The sequence below is a fragment of the Sminthopsis crassicaudata genome, chromosome 1 (genome assembly GCF_048593235.1).
Source record: "Sminthopsis crassicaudata isolate SCR6 chromosome 1, ASM4859323v1, whole genome shotgun sequence".
NCBI classification, from domain to species: domain Eukaryota; kingdom Metazoa; phylum Chordata; class Mammalia; order Dasyuromorphia; family Dasyuridae; genus Sminthopsis; species Sminthopsis crassicaudata.
The window spans coordinates 222,294,626-222,313,415 of NC_133617.1; the positions used below are offsets into that span (position 1 = coordinate 222,294,626).

The 18,790-nt window shown below is 34.4% G+C and overlaps 1 protein-coding gene across 2 annotated transcripts in view; it reads right to left on the reverse strand.

Moving 5' to 3' along the window:
- RALBP1 (ralA binding protein 1) overlaps nucleotides 1–18,790 on the reverse strand; it is a 55,283-nt gene that overhangs the window by 14,735 nt on the left and 21,758 nt on the right. For both annotated transcript variants that reach the window (XM_074275044.1, XM_074275037.1), the window contains exons 2-3: nucleotides 16,226–16,522; nucleotides 3,933–4,391 (exon numbers count right to left, since the gene is read on the reverse strand). In XM_074275044.1, the coding sequence (XP_074131145.1) occupies nucleotides 3,933–4,391; nucleotides 16,226–16,469 (703 nt within the window). In that variant the 5' untranslated portion in view covers nucleotides 16,470–16,522. The remainder of the gene's footprint in view (nucleotides 1–3,932; nucleotides 4,392–16,225; nucleotides 16,523–18,790) is intronic.

Here is an 18,790-nt window from a genome sequence, read left to right on the forward strand (position 1 = left end):
GATTTTGGGTAAGATTTTTAACAATTTTTTTTTTTTAAATAACAAGAGGTTACTTGTCTAGGACAAAAATGAAAACTGGGAGGATGGAAGATATATTTTGTTTAAACAAAGCTTTTGACTTTTTTTTTTGTTAATTTAGAAATGTGATGAAAACTTGATTTTCAAAATGCTAAGTACCAATTTCTATTTGGTTCATCTTATTCAAAGGACAATATTCTATAAGAGTAAAGGCTCACCATGAGATAAAATAATTGTTGGTTTTATGGAGCTAAGTTTTTTCTTTTAAACACCTAACCATCATATAAGATTTAGCAAGATACTCCTGCTGCTTTAAATTTTATAAAAATATAAAGATGAAAAGTATGAAAAATTTATAACAAAGTGAAAAATGAAGTGCTGAAAAACTATTGCATCTCTAGAATTACTGACATTTGCATGGTATTTGGTAAATATATAATTGTTTCCATCATATTTGTGATTATGACAATGACAAAATAAATATAATACTATTAATACAACAAAACAAATCCTATCTTGAGATTTTCTATGGGGAAAAATGAATATGCAACTAAGCATTGCTTTTTATCTACTAATCAAATGTCCATTTTGAATTCACATTCTGCAGCAATGCTCATAAACTATGCATGTATAAATGACAACCATACATCATTTTATTCATGTCCTTACAGAATCTTTGCCCTACCTAATTTGTAACCACAGCACACATGTCATTAATAAAAGTTTTTGTTGTTGTTTTTTTAAACAAGAGCTTTAAAATTTTCCCAAAATGTTTTCCTGTTGAAAAAATTATAATGGGGAAGCTAGGTGGTGAAGTGGATAAAGCACTAGCTCTGAAGTCAGGAGGACCAGAGTTCAAATTTGACCTCAGACCCTTAACATTTCTTAGCTGTGTGACCCTGGGCAAGTCACTTAACCTCAACTGCCTCAGCAAAAAAAAAAAAAAAAAATCCAATATATAATATATATATATATATATCCAATATATAATATAATATATAATATTATATATATATATATATATATATGTATATATATATATATATATACACACATTTGAATCCAATTCAATAAAATGAAATTTTTCAAGTTTTAAAGTAAAACTGCAATTGAATCTACAAAAATCAAACACACCACAGTACACAAAAATCAATGTCTTTAATTGAGGAAAAAAATCACATGAGCTACGTTAAACATAACACATCTGTACTCTAGAACAGGCCACAAAGCTATTTCAATTGATTAAAAAAAAAATCTTAACCTTCAAATTATAGGAAACAGCTAATTTTGAATGATTTTACACATATACACATAAGAAAGGAGATTGCTACCACTAAGACTATCCAGAGAGCTCTATCATCAAAAATAGGCCACTGACAAAAGAATCTACTGAGCACTGTAATGCTGACTCTTTAAGAGAAACTGTTTAGTCTGTAGATTGTTTAGAGGGCAGTTAAGGTCATTTAAATCAACCAGCTTGCTACATAGTTTTTGTCTAATGTTTTGTACATTTTTTAAAAAGCAAATTCTTTCTTTCACAAAGGCCAAATCTCACACAAGTTTGGAAGATGAACGTCTACTTTCTGGTTTGCCCTATCCTTCTCCATCTCCCCAAATCATTATTTTAAGCCACTGAATCAAACAAATGTATGAAAAGAAAATAGCATTTTGTAATATAAATTGAAAACAAATTTATCATATACTAGGAAGCTGAATATGAACATTTAAGCATGCTTTGTCATAGAGGGCACAAATTCTATTATGTTGATCAAGCATGCTCTATAAAGAATTCATACTAATGGCAGAAATTAGATATGGATCCACACTTAACACCATATACCAAGATAAGATCAAAATGGGTCCATGATTTAGGCATAAAGAGGGAGATAATAAATAGATTAGAGGAACAGAGGATAATCTACCTCTCAGACTTGTGGAGGAGGAAGGAATTTATGACCAGAGGAGAACTAGAGATCATTATTGATCACAAAATAGAAGATTTTGATTACATCAAACTAAAAAGTTTCTGTACAAATAATACTAATGCAAACAAGATTAGAAGGGAAGTAACAAATTGGGAAAATATTTTTAAAAACAAAGGTTCTGACAAAGGTCTCATTTCCAAAATATATAGAGAACTGACCATAATTTATAAGAAACCAAACCATTCTCCAATTGATAAATGGTCAAAGGATATGAACAGACAATTCTCAGAGGAAGAAATTGAAACTATATCCACTCACATGAAAGAGTGTTCCAAATCACTACTGATCAGAGAAATGCAAATTAAGACCACTCTGAGATACCACTACACACCTGTCAGATTGGCTAAGATGACAGGAACAAATAATGACAAATGTTGGAGGGGATGTGGGGAAATTGGGACACTAATGCATTGCTGGTGGAGTTGTGAAAGAATCCAGCCATTCTGGAGAGCAATCTGGAATTATGCCCAAAAAGTTATCAAACTGTGCATACCCTTTGACCCAGCAGCGCTACTACTGGGATTATATCCCAAAGAAATACTAAAGAGCGGAAAGAGACATATATGTGCCAAAATGTTTGTGGCAGCTCTTTTTGTTGTAGCTAGAAACTGGAAGATGAATGGATGTCCATCAGTTGGAGAATGGTTGGGTAAATTGTGGTATATGAAAGTTATGGAATATTATTGCTCAGTAAGAAATGACCAGCAGGAGGAATACAGAGAGGGTTGGAGAGACTTAAATCAACTGATGCTGAGTGAAATGAGCAGAACCAGAAGATCACTGTATACTTCAACAACGATACTGTATGAGGATGTATTCTGATGGAAGTGGAAATCTTCAACATAAAGAAGATCCAACTCACTTCCAGTTGATCAATGATGGACAGAGGTAGCTACACCCAGAGAAGAAACACTGGGAGGGGAATGTAAATTGTTAGCACTAATATCTGTCTGCCCAGGTTGCATATACCTTCGGATTCTAATGTTTATTGTGCAACAAGAAAATGATATTCACACACATGTATTTTACTTAGACTATATTGTAACACATGTAAAATGTATGGTATTGCCTGTCGTCGGGGGGAGGGAATAAGGGAGGGGGGGTAATTTGGAAAAATGAATACAAGGGATAATATTATAAAATATATATATATATATATAATAAAAAAAATTAAAAAAAAAAAAAAAAAAAAAAAAAAAAAAAAAAGAATTCATACTAAGCTATAATAGCAGGGGTTTTTTTTTGTTTTTTTTTTTTGAGAGCACCACATTTTAGATGATGGGAAGCCTTCCCTGAAAGATACAAGAAATTTCTATTATACAAATGGAAACTACATCTGTACATGTAAGTACTACACATGGCTGAAAGTACTATTTAATATTTTGGCCTAAAAATTTTAAGACCAAAATGTTATGCCCCTTACCTGGGGGAAATACAGATCCTCCTGTTCGATGGTAATGACAAGATATGTCTTTTAACTCAGGGGCTTCTAGAAAACATAGCTTTTCTCCTTTCTCCCACTAGATGGTTTTGCTGCCAGGCTGTTGTCCCTGCTCTCCTACCACTGCTACATCCAAGTGACTCACTGCTGGGGAAGGGGATGAGGGTGAGATGCAAGAAGGAAAGAGGGTACATGGAAGGGTCTAGATTAGGAGACACTGCCACAAATTCTACTTTTTGCCTCATTTTCTATGCCACAGGACCACAGCACAATATGCAACTTACATAATACAAACATATCCATAAGTAAGTCAAATGTGAACCATACAGATGGAAAGAAATATAATACAGGAAATATAGTGGCCAAATGCCAAGTAAAACTTTTGCAATTTAGAAAATCGAGAAATTTAATCCTGTTTCTTCCTTTGATGAATGACATTAAAAAAAAAAAAAAAAAAACATAACTAGTTGGTTATAGGAACACAATACCTGAAACTCTGTAGATGCCTTCACATTTCATGCCATACTTCTCTACATAATCTATACATTCACGAAAAACTGCTGGCAAACGGATTCCATCATACATCATGGTCCTCTCTGCTGCTTCAGCCACAGGTATCCCAAAAATGGGTCTGAGACTTGGAACATCAACTTGAGGCATTTCTGGCTCCTGAGTTGGCTTTTTCTTTTTCTTCTTTTCCTTCCACTGTTTAACAACATCAGCTGCTGTCAAGTCTTTTGATTTCTTCTCTTTATGTTTTTCTTCCTTGTGCTTTTCTTCTTTATGTTTTTCTTCTTTGGGTTTCTCTTTTACTTTAAAATCCTTTTCTTTCTTTTTAGAAAAGCTGGGCTTCTTAAAGACATGTATACCCTTGGACCTTTTCATTTTGGAAGGACTTTCTGCCTCATCTCCTGAGCTGTCCTCCTGAAAGGCAGCATAGCCTTCAGCTGTCAGAGAAAAGGAGGGAACATCCATTATAACTTTGTTTAATGCCTAAAATTGTCACTGCATTTGAGAAACAATGAATAACTTCCTACATAAAACAGGTATTAGACATTCTGCCTTTGTCAAGTGTTAATGTAATCCTTTTCAAATCTATCAAGACTGAAAACTGGTTTTTGCTGTCATGAAAACAAAATGTTTGTAGTGACATGTTCTAGCCACAAGAGGGCAACAGGTAGCCAAGACAATTAGCATTGCCTTCCAATAAGCAGGTGCCCATTTTAGAGGAAAATAGACAAATTCTTTAAAAGTTCTCTTTGTAAATTACATTTTTTTAAAACTGTCACTTCACATGCACTAGGGAAACTAGTTACTGTGTACTAAGTCTTTCAGTAAAGCAAAGATCATTTCCTCTAATATCATACTAAACCAATTACATGCCACATTCCTAAATGTGTTTTTTAAAAAAATAATATAGGCAGTGAAAAGCAAGTAAAAATAAACTAAGATGCAAAAAAGTACTGAGCTATTTTATTGGAATCTATTTTTTCTAAACTAAATTTATCTCAGACATACACAGAAGAAAATTCAAAGGAATCAAGAAAAGTGGAGAAATGTATTAAAAACAAACATGAGAAAGCTCCAAAATATTACAGGAATTAAAAAAAAAAAATCCAAACATCTAAACATATCAAAAATGAAATACTGCTGACTTTATACAAAGGATATTCAAACATAATAAATATTTGATTCTTAACAAAAGATACAACAATTGTTACTAATTTATACTTTGGCTTTCAACCAAAAAAAAAGTTTGAGATTTCCCACTTCTACTACCATTTATATTTCTGATCATATTTGCATGGTTACTGATATATAATACTCAAGTAATAACAGCAAAGCAAACACAATAAAATCTCCAAACTCAATTCTGCAGAACTCTTCAAGTCTGATTAAATTTACATATGTAGAGTTGGAAACTTGTTAGCCAATAAGGATAACAATTCAACTTTTCTGGCTAAGTTCAATATGTCCTCATGCTACAACATTCCATTCAGATTGGAGGAACCTGGAGGAGGGGGGAGAGTGAGAATGGTATTATATCAAACATTTAAAAAGATAAGCCGTTTTAGAGGAAACTGCCAACCCTCTCCCCTCCCCTGATGACTCCCTTAAATAAGACAGTTATTAACAGGCAGAAGTTGAAATAGAGGCAGATTTGGGCCTTATTTAAAGAAAATTTTCATTAAAAAAATCAAGTTGTCCAAAAGTGGCATGTGGCTATTTCAGAAGGAAATGGGTTCTGCCTCACAATAAGGCTCCAAGTAGAAGCTTGAACAACTACTGGGCTGAATGATTTCCAAAATACCCAATACTGAGATTCTGGGACAATCTCAACTTTCTTTTTTTCTTTATTTGCTCCCCAAGTTTCAAGGTCAAATTTTCTGCAAGCTCCATCACCTTCATCATTCTGGAATCTACAATGAGGCTCTGCTTAACCACAGAAATGAACAGAAGTTTCCTAAAGACTGTGGATCTAACAATGGGTAATTTCCATTGGCTCTAAACAATTTAAAGCCCTTCATTGGAATTCCTTTTTGAAAACCGAAGGATCACATCCAAAAACTTTCTCTCACTTCAGTAAGAAAAACATCTCTAAAACTACCAGGAGATCCCAATTCCCTACCTTCATCTAGGGTGAGAGGCAGAGATCCTCCAGAGAGGTGGGCTCCTAGGGGTTCCCTTCCCTCCACTCTCCCAAAGGTCTCTTCTAGCTACAGGAATAGGAACAAGGATTGAAGATCTGATAGCCAGGCAGTGAGGTCCCTGGGACTAGGGGTCAGGAAGAGGGATAAAGCAAGCACCTATGTGACAGTGAGCTATTACTATTAATAATTATAAACTAGAAAATTATTATGATTGAGTATATATCAAAGAAGTACCCATCAAATCTAGGATAGGTGACCCTCAGGTTTTAGATACATCAGAAAGGCCAAATTCAATTTATATTTGGATCAACAGGCTATGCTTGCTTTGTAAGCTAAGATTTGTATAAATTTGGTTTACTTAGCCACACTATTATGTATCTATCTCTCAGGGTGGCTTTTCTGCTACACTAAAGCCTAGTTTTTATTTTTGTCAATAGTTTCTTATGGGCCAGGATTGGACCTGAAGTTCTTGGTAAAAGGAGAATTAATATGGTTTTAATAGAAAAATATAGGAAACTGGCATTCAAAAGACTTGAGTTCTAGTCCTATCCATAACTCCCATGAACTTATGTGGCTCTGAGTAGCCCTTCTGGGCCTCTATGTCCTCTTCTGTAAAACAAGGAGATTGGACCACAGAGTCACTTAAGGTCTATTCCAGCATTCTACTTAAATATATATAGAGAGACAGACATTAAAACTTTGAACTCGGGAAAGAAACTTAACCCTGTTTGCCTCATTTTCCTTACCTGTAAAATAGAAGAGATAACACCACCTACTCCCAAGGTTGTTGTGAGGATCAAAGAGATAATTGAAAAAAAAAAAAAAAATACATAGCACAATGCCTGGCACTTAGCACTTATAACAAAATTATTCACAAAGCTACAGATAAAGAAACTGAGGTCGCACAAGGAAGCAGCAAGATCACAAAGCTAAGATTTAAAGTCAGTCTCCTGACTCCAAATGTTCTTTCTTCTAATCCAGAGATCCTCTCTACATACTTGGCTATCTGTCAAAGAATTTTTTCAAATTTAATAAAATTTATTAAATATCTACTATGTGCAAAGCCCTATGCCAGACTCTAAAACTAAAAACCCAAATCTCTACTCTAGAAATAAAAGTCCCAAGGAAGAAATATAAAAGAGAGGTCTGGACTGAATGATAAATTCAAAGAGAAAGATCACTTTTTGATGAAAAAGATACAGAACCCACCAGGGAACATCAAATCACAGAAAAGGCAACAGCTGAGTTTAATATGGAAACTTGTTTCACCCTATAGGGAAGTAGGAGGAGAGAGGGGAAAGGAAAGAGAAGATAATAGAAGGGAGAATAGAAGTAAAAAGGGAAAGGGATAAGAAAGGGGGGAGAGGGTGGTCAGAAGCAAAACACTGGGGAGGAGGGAAAAGGTTAAAGAGAAAAATATAACTTGGAGTTTAAAAGAGGATTTCATCCAACAGGAATATGGGTAGAGGATTTTTCCAGGCAAATAGGCAAATAAAGTAAAAGTTACAAACATAAATTCTGAAAAGTGTAAGGAAGCAAATTAAACTGTACAATCAATCTGGCTGCAACATAAACACACAAAGGAAGACAGGTTAACAAAATTAGAAAGTTAGATTAGAATACAAATGAAGAAAGCCTTGAATGATAGAATCAGAGGAGTTTATGCTTTATTTGATAAGCAGTTAGGAACCTTTGAAGGTTTTTAAATATGGAAGTCATATAGTCAGACCCAAGCATTAAGGAAAATTTCAGGAATTGTTTTAAGTATGGATTAGAGAAAACAGAAAAGGAAGATCGAAAAAAAGTCAAAAGGCTATGTAAATGAAATTTGTTAAAATTACATTATTTACCCCAGATCACATTTCTCCCCAACTTAAAAACTTCAATGGGTCGATTTCCTTTAAGATAAATTGTAATAGTTTCAACCTGGAGTTTAAAGTTTCTAGCTTCAACCTATCTTTCCAATTAATTATTCCTTTTCACACACACCCTATTTTAGTCAAACTGGCCTCGTTTTATAACTTCTCAAACATTTCTTCCCAACTTCAGCCTCTACTGCCTTTGTATAAAAGTAATCTCTGTCTAGAAAGCATTTCCTTCTCACCTCTGCTTTCTAGAATCCCTAATTTCCTCCAAAGTCAGGCTCAAGCAACACAGTCTATACTTGCTGAAATTGCTTTGTATGATTTTCATGTGAAGACAGTCCATTCCTAGAACATAGCCTACATACACATGATCAAGGCACTTCACTTTAGTCTTTGTACTCCCAGTGTCTAGTACAAATTGGATACTTATTAAAAATATCTGAACTGAACTGAAAAGTCACCAACATTTTAAAGGCCTGTTTCCTACCTATAATCCTATAAAGCAGATAGAACAAACATTGTCACCCACATTTTAGAAATTAGGAAACTAAGATTTAGAAAGATGAAGTGGGAAAAAAGCAGCAGGAAGCAGTATAGCAAGACCACCCAAAATAAAACAATTCTTCCAATAGGCCGGACTCTAATGGGGAAATTCAAGAAAAAGGCAAAATGAACTAACATAGGGTAAGATAGCAAAGTAAGGAGGTCTATGCACCCTGGGGCCTATCTAGAAGCATGCTGAGGAACCATGAAGGAACAGGTAGAAATGATGAGGTTAGTGGTTGAGAATTAAGGTGGAGATCCCCTCTGGTTGGTATAGGTCTAATGCGAAAGAACTCGCAAACCCAAAAAACGGTATGACAAAAAGGAATTTTATTGTTCACTAAGAAGCTAGCTTTGCTAGAAAGCAGACTTCTTCATGGCAAGGTCCTAAAAATGACAAAGGTTAACACTGAGAAGGGAATATCTTCACAGGGGGCAAAAGTCCTGGCAGGCAGTTTTGCCAAGAAGAGAACTTCCTTAGCAAGCATAATCCTGTTTCGAACTTCTACAAAGATTTGGGGTTCAGAGTTGTCTTTTATTAACCATCTGAGGTTTGGGGCTGGGAGCTGTCTGGGCTAATCAATGGAAGACCATCCGGCAGAGATCTCCAATTGAATAAAATCACTAAGCTGGGAGTTTGAAGGCTTTTCCCAGAATCTGGGAACTCCCTGAAGAGGATCCGGGCCACCCCCAAAAGATCTCAGTTTCATTGGAGGGTGATTTGACCAAGATCTCTGACTGAATGAAACCACTTAACTTGGGAAGAACTTACTTGGGAAAGGTATGGTTTTTTCCAGGGTTTGGGAGTGTCCTGAAAGGGGACACAATTTACATCCGCCCATCTTCCCAAGATTACATCATTTTCCCCAAAAGATCACAGTTTACATCAGAAACAGGCAGGTCCCACATTGGAATCATAGGTCAGAGGAGGTCTATAACTGCTCTTCCTCACTCCTGCCCCAACACATAGAGAAGCAGTAGCAGCATGGCTCCAACCTCAGGGGCAGGGCAGGATCTTAGAGCCAAACTCCAAGCCAGTCAGAAATGTGCAGGTAAAGAATCAGGGCATAAATTCTAGACCAAAGAGGAGTCTGCAATTCCTATCATTGAACCAAGAGAGCTTCCCAGTTGGCTAAGACTTGCAGAGTTGCTGAAGTAAGGAAAGAGCAAACAAGACTTTGCCCTAAATGAAAGCACTGTGAAAGCACTAAAAGTTGGTAGATCCCCACCTTGTCAATCAATCAACATTTATTAACTGCCTATTATGTGCTAGGCAATGTTAAACACTGGGGATACAAAAAGAGGCAAAGACAGTTCCTGCCCTTGGGGAAATCAGAATTTAATGGGGAGGGGGGTGGGGGGAGAACAAATTTGTACTTACAAGCTACATAAAGAATAAATAGGGATTAATTAAAGAGAGAGATGGCACTAGAATTAAGAGAGGTTGGGAAAGAGTTCCCAAATAAAAACGGATTTTTAAAAAATTAAAGCTTTTTATTTTCAAAATATAAACATGGATAATTTTCAACATTCACCCATACAAAATCTTGGGTTCTAAATTTTTTCCCTCCTTTTCTCTTACCCCCTCTTCTAGAGGTTAAGTAATCCAATGTATGTTAAACATATACCATTCTTCTATACATATTTTCACAAATATCATGCTGCACAAGAAAAACCAGATCAAAAAAGGAAAAAAATGAGAAAGAAAACAAAATGCGAGCAAACAAAAAAAGTAAAAATACTATGTTATGATCCATGCTCAGCTGCCATAGTTCTCTCTCTTGTAGATGGCTCTCCTCATCACAAGATCATTGGAACTAACCTCAATCACCTATCTCACTGTTGAAAAGACCCACGTTCATCACAATTGATCATCGTATAATCTTCTTGCTGTGTACAATGAACTCCTGGTTCTGCTCATTTCACTTAGCATCAGTTCATGTAAGTCTCTCCTGACCTCTCCAAAATCATCCTGCTGATCATTTCTTATAGAACAATAATATTCCATAACATTCATATAACATAAATTTATTCAGCCCTTTTCCATCTGATGGGCATATACTAAAGTTTCCAGTTTCTTGCTACTACAAAGAGGGCTACCACAAACATTTTTGCATATGTGAATTGCAGAAAAAGGAATTTTAATGGGACTTAAAGCTTTGTAGTAGAGAAAAGAGAGCACTCGAGGCTTGGGGGATAGTCAGTGAAAATAACTGGAATTAAAGATGAAGTAGGTGTCTTATCTGTAGAATAGTCAGGAAACCAGTGTCCCTACATTAAAGAATATGAATGTATCAGGAAGTAAGATGTAAGGAAATTGGAAAGGGAGGGGAAGGACACATTGTGAAGGCCTCTGAATGGGAAACAGTATATTTTATACTTGAATCTGGAGGCAAAAGGAAGCCATTAGAGTTAATCAGATAAGTTTTAGGAAAATCACTTAGGGCTGAATGGAGAATAGAATGAAGTGAGGAAACTTGAAATAGGCAGCCCTATCACTAGGCTATTGCAGTCATCCAGGAATTGAGGTAATAAGGAAGGGCCTGTGCCAGAATTGTAGCAATGTCAGAGGAAAGAAAGGAGAGAAAGGAGATTAAGATTAGAAGGGAAGCAAAAAGCTGGGAAATAATTTTTATAGCAATAGCAAGTGTCTTTCACAAATGCCTCATTTCTAAAATATATAAAGAACTGAGTCAAATTTATAATAATACATGCCATTCTCCAATTGATAAATGGTCAAAGGCTATGAATAAACAATTTTCAAATGAAGAAATTAAAGCTATCTATAATCATATGAAAAAATATTCTAGGTCACTATTGATTAGAGAAATTTAAATTAAAATTAAAACCACTGTGAGGTACTATGCATGCCCTTTGATCCAGTATAATCACTACTGGATTTGCATCCCAAAGAGAGCATAAAAGAGGGACAAGGACCTATATGTGCAAAAATGTTTGTAGCAGCTCTTTTTTTGTGGTGGCAAAGAATTAGAAATTGAATGGATTCCCATCAACTGGAAAATGGCTTGATAAGTTATGATATATGAATGTAATGGAATATTAACTGTTTTATAAGAAATGATGAAATGGCTAATTTCAGAAAAGCCTGGAAAGGCTTACATTAACTGATGCTGAGTGAATTGAGCAGAACCAGGAGAACACTGTATGTAGCAAAGCTTATGTGATGATCAACTGTAACATACTTGGCTCTTCTCTGCAAAACACAGATTTAAGACAACTCAAATAGATTTGGGATGAAAATGTCCTCTGCACCCAGAGAGAACCATGGAGACTGAATGCAGATCAAAGCATACTATTTTCTTTTTTTGCTTGCTCGTTGGTTTTTCCCTTTTGTTCTGTTTCCCCACCCCCCCACCCCGCCAAAATCACTAATATGGAAATATGTTCAAAATGATTGTATATAAATAAACTATATCAGTTATTTGCTGTCTTGGGGAGAGATAAGGGAAGGGAGGGAGAAAAATGAAAGTGAAGATCTTATAAAAAATGAATGTTGAAAAACTTTATACATAATTGGAAAAATAAAATATTATTGAGAGAAATTTTTTTTTAAATGAATCAAAAAGTTATCAAACTGCATACCCTTTGATCCAGCAGCATTACTACTAGGAAAGGGACCCACGTGTGCAAAAATGTTTGTGGCAGTCCTTTTTGTAGTGGCAAGGAACTGGAACCTGAGGGGATGCCCATCAATTGGAGAATGGCTGAATAAACTGTGGTATATGAATGTTATGGAATATTATTGTTCTGTAAGAAATGACCAATAGGATTATTTCAGAAAGGCCTGGAGACACTTACATGAACTGCTGCTGAGTGAAATGAGCAGGACCAGGAGATCATCATATACTTCAACAATAATACTATATAATGATCAATTTTGATGGACGTGGCCCTCTTCAACAATGAGATGAAACAAATCAGTTCCAATAGAGCAGTAATGAACTAAACCAGCTACACCCAGCAAAAGAACTCTGGGACATGACTATGAACCACTACATAGAATTCCTAATCCCTCTTATTTTTATCCACGTGCATTTTTTATTTCCTTCACAGGCTAATTGTATACTATTTCAAAGTCTGATTCTTTTTGTACAGCAAAATAACTGCTTGGACATGTATATATATAGATAGATAGATAGATAGATAGATAGATAGATAGATAGAGAGAGAGAGAGTATTTAACTTATACTTTAACGTATATATATATATATATTGTATTTAACTTATACTTTAACGTATTTAATATGTATTGGTCAACCTGCCATGGGGGAGAGGGGGAGAAGGAGGGGAAAAATTGGAACAAAAGGCTTGACAATTGTCAATGCTGTAAAATTACCCATGCATTCAAATAGGTAAAGGACCAGAAAGAGATTACATAAAAACACAAAAAAAGAATCAAAGAGAAAAGAGTGATTAACAGTGTCAAAGATAATTAAGGAAAATGAAAACCAAGAAAAGGCCATTGGATTTGGCAAATTAAAAGATCATTTGTAATTTCGGAGAAAGTTGTTTCAAGAATCGTGTAAATGAAAACCATATGATAAGTGGCTAAGAAAAGAGCGAGAAGAATCGATCAATGATGGACAGAATCAGCTACACCCAGAGAAGGAACACTGGGAAATGAATGTGGACTACTTGCATTTTTATTTATTTTCCCAGGTTATTTTTACCTTCTGAATTTGATTGTTCTTGTGCAACAAGAGAACTGTATGGATCTGCACATATATTGTATCTAAGATATACTTTAATATGTTTAACATGTATGAGACTGCCTGCCATCTAGGGGAGAAGGTGGAGGAAGGGAAGGGAAAAGTTGGAACAGAAGTGAGTGCAAGGGACAATGTTGAAAAATTACCTATGCATATGTTCTGTCAATAAAAAGCTATAATTAAAAAAAAAAAGAGTGAGGACAGAAAATAGAGGGACCTATTATAGGTGGTCTTTTCTAATTTAGTCACAAATGGCAGAAAAGATAGGGGACAATATCAAGATATAAGGATGTGGGCATATCTGTAGGCAAAAGGGAAGAAGTTAGTAGGTATCTGAGATCACAGAACACAAAATTCAACAGCACCAGCCCAGACAGATCCACTCTATAGAGAGCACAAAGTCCTGCACTAACATTCACAAAGGAAGAAACTAAAAGAATGAGAAAAAAAATTCATCATAAATACCTATTATGCTGATAGAGATGTTAAAGACATAAACCCACATAAAGAGAATCACTCCAAAATCTCTATTAAACAAAACCTTAAAAAAACAAACAAGCAAACTAACAGAAACAACCCTTAGCATAAGCACACACTTAATGAGAATTCTGGAAAAAGATGAAGAGTTTAAAAATTTATACAGGTTTCTATCAATAAAATGATCTGAGAAAAACTGGAGAAAGAAATGAGGGCTATTCTCAGCAATACAATTTGATCCAAGACATTTTCAAAATACTCATGATGAAGGCTGTTACTTTACCCAGAACCAAAGAAAAATGAAGTCTGAATGCAGACTGAAATATACTGTGTGTGTGTGTTCATGGTTTTTCTCTTTTGTTCTGTTTCTTCTTTCACAACATGACTAAGGTGGAAATATTAACAAAAATACACATGTCTAACCTATAACAAATTGCTTACCATCTTGGGGAGAGGAGGAAAGTGGAGATATCAAATAGAAGTCTCCATGATGCTTCACAAAACAAGAAATATTAAAACAAAAATTGAAAAAAATTGAAGAAAATGTAAAGTAACTAGTAGCAAAAACAACTGACCTAGAAAATAGAAAAAAATTTAGCTATCACATGGATCACCATAATCAGATAAAAAAGTCTAGATATTCTATTTCAAGAAACCTTAACACTGTCCATATCTCTTAGAATCAATGGGCAAAATGCAAATAGAAAGAATCCACTGGTTACTTCTTGAAAGTATTAACAAAATGAAAACCACCAGAGCTTACTAGACAAAGAAAAAGGAGAAGCAGGTGGAGTGTGTGTTTGTGTGCAGAGAGAGAATATTTGATAATCCTAAGTTAGGATTGACAGAAATGGTCCTTTTTTTTATAAGGCAAAAATGAGAATTTGAGGGGGTATTCAGAAATGGAGCAACTGATAAACAAGTTATATTAATGTGATACAATACTATTGTACTGAAATCTTATCAATGCAATGATCAAAGAAGATTCCAAATGCTTAATGATGAAACATGCTATCCTTCTGTCAAGACAGATGGAGTGAGAATATAGAATAAGACCTTTTTTGAAAAATTAAATATAGCCAATGTGGAAATGTGTTTTGACTATATATGTTTATCATGATTTTTTGTTTTTCTTGTATTTTTCAAAGGGTTGGAAAGGAAGATGGAGAATGAAGAGGTGGATCTTGGTTGGGGGAAAAAAAAAAGAATCTTTTGTAATATTTCTCTTTCCCTTAACAAAATTTAAAATTATTACTATACCAAAAGTATGAAATAGATATAAAACATCAAGCAGATGTCATTGAAATTAACCCAAATAATTTGAATCTCTGCTTCTAGGAGGATAAAATCTTTGAAGAATATAATTAAGAGAAAAACAAAGGGAAATATTTTCCATAATTTAATATATCTTATACAAGTAATATATTACTTGTAATCATATGGCACTTTTCATTATGTGAGAGAGGCATTGATGATACAAAAAACCTGTCTTCATGGACCTTACATTCCATCAAAGGAAATAATATGTAAGACAGAAGTAGCCTAAGAAAAAACTGTCTAGGAATGGCCTTGGGTCTACTTTTTCTCTTCCATACAAGTTAAAAATAAGGGAAGAAGAATATAGAAAATAAGGATATCTTCTGCCAGGTGACACTTATGGAGAATGTCCATTTTTTTTTTTTTTTTTTTTTTTACTGGTACACAAAAAATGTTACCAAAATAATACCTGATATAAGAAAATAAGTCTATATATATCCCACCTCCAAAAAGCAACATTTTTGTAGGACAAAACATATCCTTTAATGTATCAATTTACTTTTCCAAATATTTAACATTTCTCCCAATTACATTTAAAACAATTTTTATATGTTTTTAAAACTTATGAGTTTCAGATTCTCTCTTAAGAAAGTATGAGTGAAGTTCAAAACATTGCCATAAAAGTAATGTCATAACATTAATTTAACTTTCCATCTAAAGATTTACTCAAATACATCATGAGAGGTTGTATGGCATTCTGGATTCTCAAAAGCTATGCCAACTGTAAAAGCTTCTAGTTCTTGTTTAAGATGGACTATCAGGATCAATCCAGCAAAGCCAAGAAAGGCATATTTCTACCACAGTAACTCTTGAGGATTACTTAAATGCACTCACGCCAACAAAATCACAGATCTCTGAAGTAATTCAAATAACTACTTCTGGAAAACTTCTCAACTGTAAATACTGAAATACTCTTGTGGAAATAGTATGATTTTCATTTAAACTACATAACAGTTTTTTAGATTAAAAAAAGATGGAAGGTTTTTTTGGGAAGATTAGGTTTATTGTTTTAGTATACAGCAGCTTCCAAAAGATATAACAAAAAATTTAAAAAACTAAATAAGATTTGGCTTGAATATATTCAAAAACATCAAAGATTATAGGATTTAAATCTGAAAGAGAGAAAAAGAGAGAAAGTATATATGTGTGAGTATGTGAAAACTGAATGAAAAGCATAAAAAGTAATTCTACTACTTACTCCTTTTTTCCTTTTTCTTAAATTTTCCTTTTTTCTTTCCATGTTCCTTTTCATCATCAGACACTATATCTGGAGGCTCATGTAGGCTGTCATGGGGAGGTGATGGCTCACCAGTCCTGTATAATCCAGGGAATTTAGTAGGGCTGATCTCTTCAGAGCTGGGAGTTCGAGTAAGACCACTTCCATGCTCCACCCTACGGTGCTCACTGGGACTGCTGGTAGGAGGCAGGAAGCACTCAGTCATTTTGACTTCTTACAAGTTAAGTGAAATTCTTCTCTGTTACCTATCCATTACACCTGCAAAAAGAAAAAGAAGTTCACATCCAACGCAAATAAACTCAAGGGTGCAACTCACCTACTTCTTTAAAATGAAAGAAGAGCCTCCCCCCTTTTTATACTATTTCTTCATTACAATCATAATTTTTCTAGAAATTATTAAGCACTAGCTAGCAAGAATCTACCTGGAATGTTTTCAAAATTTTATAGTCCTAAAGAACCGGACCTGAAGTCAGGAGAATCTAAATTCAAATCTGCTTCAGGTACTTAACCCCTATTATCTGTGAAACTCTGAACAAGTCTAAGTGACTCCAATTGCCTCAACAATAAAAATCCTCAAAGAAGTGTTCTTGAAAATAAATTCCTTGAAAGAAACACTACAAATACCATTCTGGAATACTCGGGCACATTATTCAAAATTCCTTTTTTTCTTTTTTTAAGTTGGGACCCACTATAATACATTTGAACAATAAACTAGGAAAACAGAATTTATTAGTGCTTATTGCTAGTCAAATAATTTAATAATTAAGTTGATCTCTCATGAAATGATAGCCACTGTACTTCTAATACATGGCAATTACCCATAAATTTGGTAAGCAGCTCATATAATGAACTAATTGCTATTACTATTAAGTCAAATCAATTTTTCCTCATGTCAAAAGTTTGCTCTTGACCCCTCTTACATACTAATAAAACCTAGAAAAAGGTTAAATTCTTTATAGAAGTAAATAGATAACTTTACTTGATCCTTCCCATAAATCTATGAAGTCAGGCAGAAATTTGTCTCTACAAATGAGAAAACTGAGTCTCTTGAGCAGAGACTCTTCATAACCACAAGTTTTTAAGTGATAAAGCCAGGAGCAAAACTGAGGACTTTCCATATCACCCAGTATTCTTTCTCCTACATCTCCTGTATCAAGTTAAATTTCTATCCAATTCATCATTTATTAAGCACCAATTTTATGTAGGGTGCTAATTTTACTAAATGCTAAGCATACAGAACAAAATGCTTGTAGAGTTTATATTCTAACAGGAAAGAATATCTGTGTTTAGATATGTTTTTACTTAACACTGTACACCAAGATAAGGTCAAAATGGGTTCATGATCTAGGCATAAAGAATGAGATTATAAATAAATTAGAGGAACATAGGATAGTTTACCTCTCAGACCTGTGGAAGAGGAATGAATTTATGTCCAAAGAAGAACTAGAGATCACTGTTGTTCACAAAATAGAAAATTTTGATATCAAGTTTTTGTTAAAAAAAAAAAAAAAAAAAAAAAAAAAAAAAGCTTTTGTACAAACAAAACTAATGCTGATAAAATTAGAAGGGAAGCAATAAACTGGGAAAACATTTTTACAGTCAAAGGTTCTGATAAAGGCCTCATTTCCAAAATATACAGAGAATTGACTCTAATTTATAAGAAATCAAGCCATTCTCCAATTGGTAAATGGTCAAAGGATATGAACAGACAACTTTCAGATGATAAAATTGAAACTATTTCTAGCCATATGAAAAGATGCTCCAAGTCATTATTAATCAGAGAAATGCAAATTAAGACAACTTTGAGATATCCCTACACACCTATCAGATTGTCTAGAATGACAGGGAAAGATAACACAGAATGTTGAAGGGGATGTGGGAAAACAGGGACACTGATACATTGTTGCTGGAATTGCGAATTACATCCATCCATTCTGGAGAGCAATTTGGAACTATGCTCAAAAAGTTATCAAACTGTGTAAACCCTTTGATCCAGCAGTGTTACTACTGGGCTTATATCCCAAAGAGATCTTAAAGAAGGGAAAGGACTTCAACAACAATACTGTATAAGGATGTATTCTGATGGAAGTGGAAATCTTCAACATAAAGAAGATCTAACTCACTTCCAGTTGATCAATGATGGACAGAGATAACTATACCCAGAGAAGGAACACTGGGAAGCGAATGTAAATTGTTAGCACTACTGTCTATCTACCCAGGTTACTTATACCTTCGGAAGCTAATAATTAATGTGCAACAAGAAAATGGTATTTACACACATATATTGTATCTAGGTTATATTGTAACACATGTAAAATGTATGGGATTACCTGCCATGGGGGGAGGGAGTGGAGGGAGGGAGGGGATAATTTGGAAAAATGAATAAAAAAATAATTTAAAAAAAAAAAAAAAAAAGAAGGGTAAGGGACCTGTATGTGCAAGAATTTGTGCACCTCTTTGTGGTGGCCAGAAACTGGAAACTGAGTGGATGCCCATCAATTGGAGAATGGCTAAAATGTGGTATAT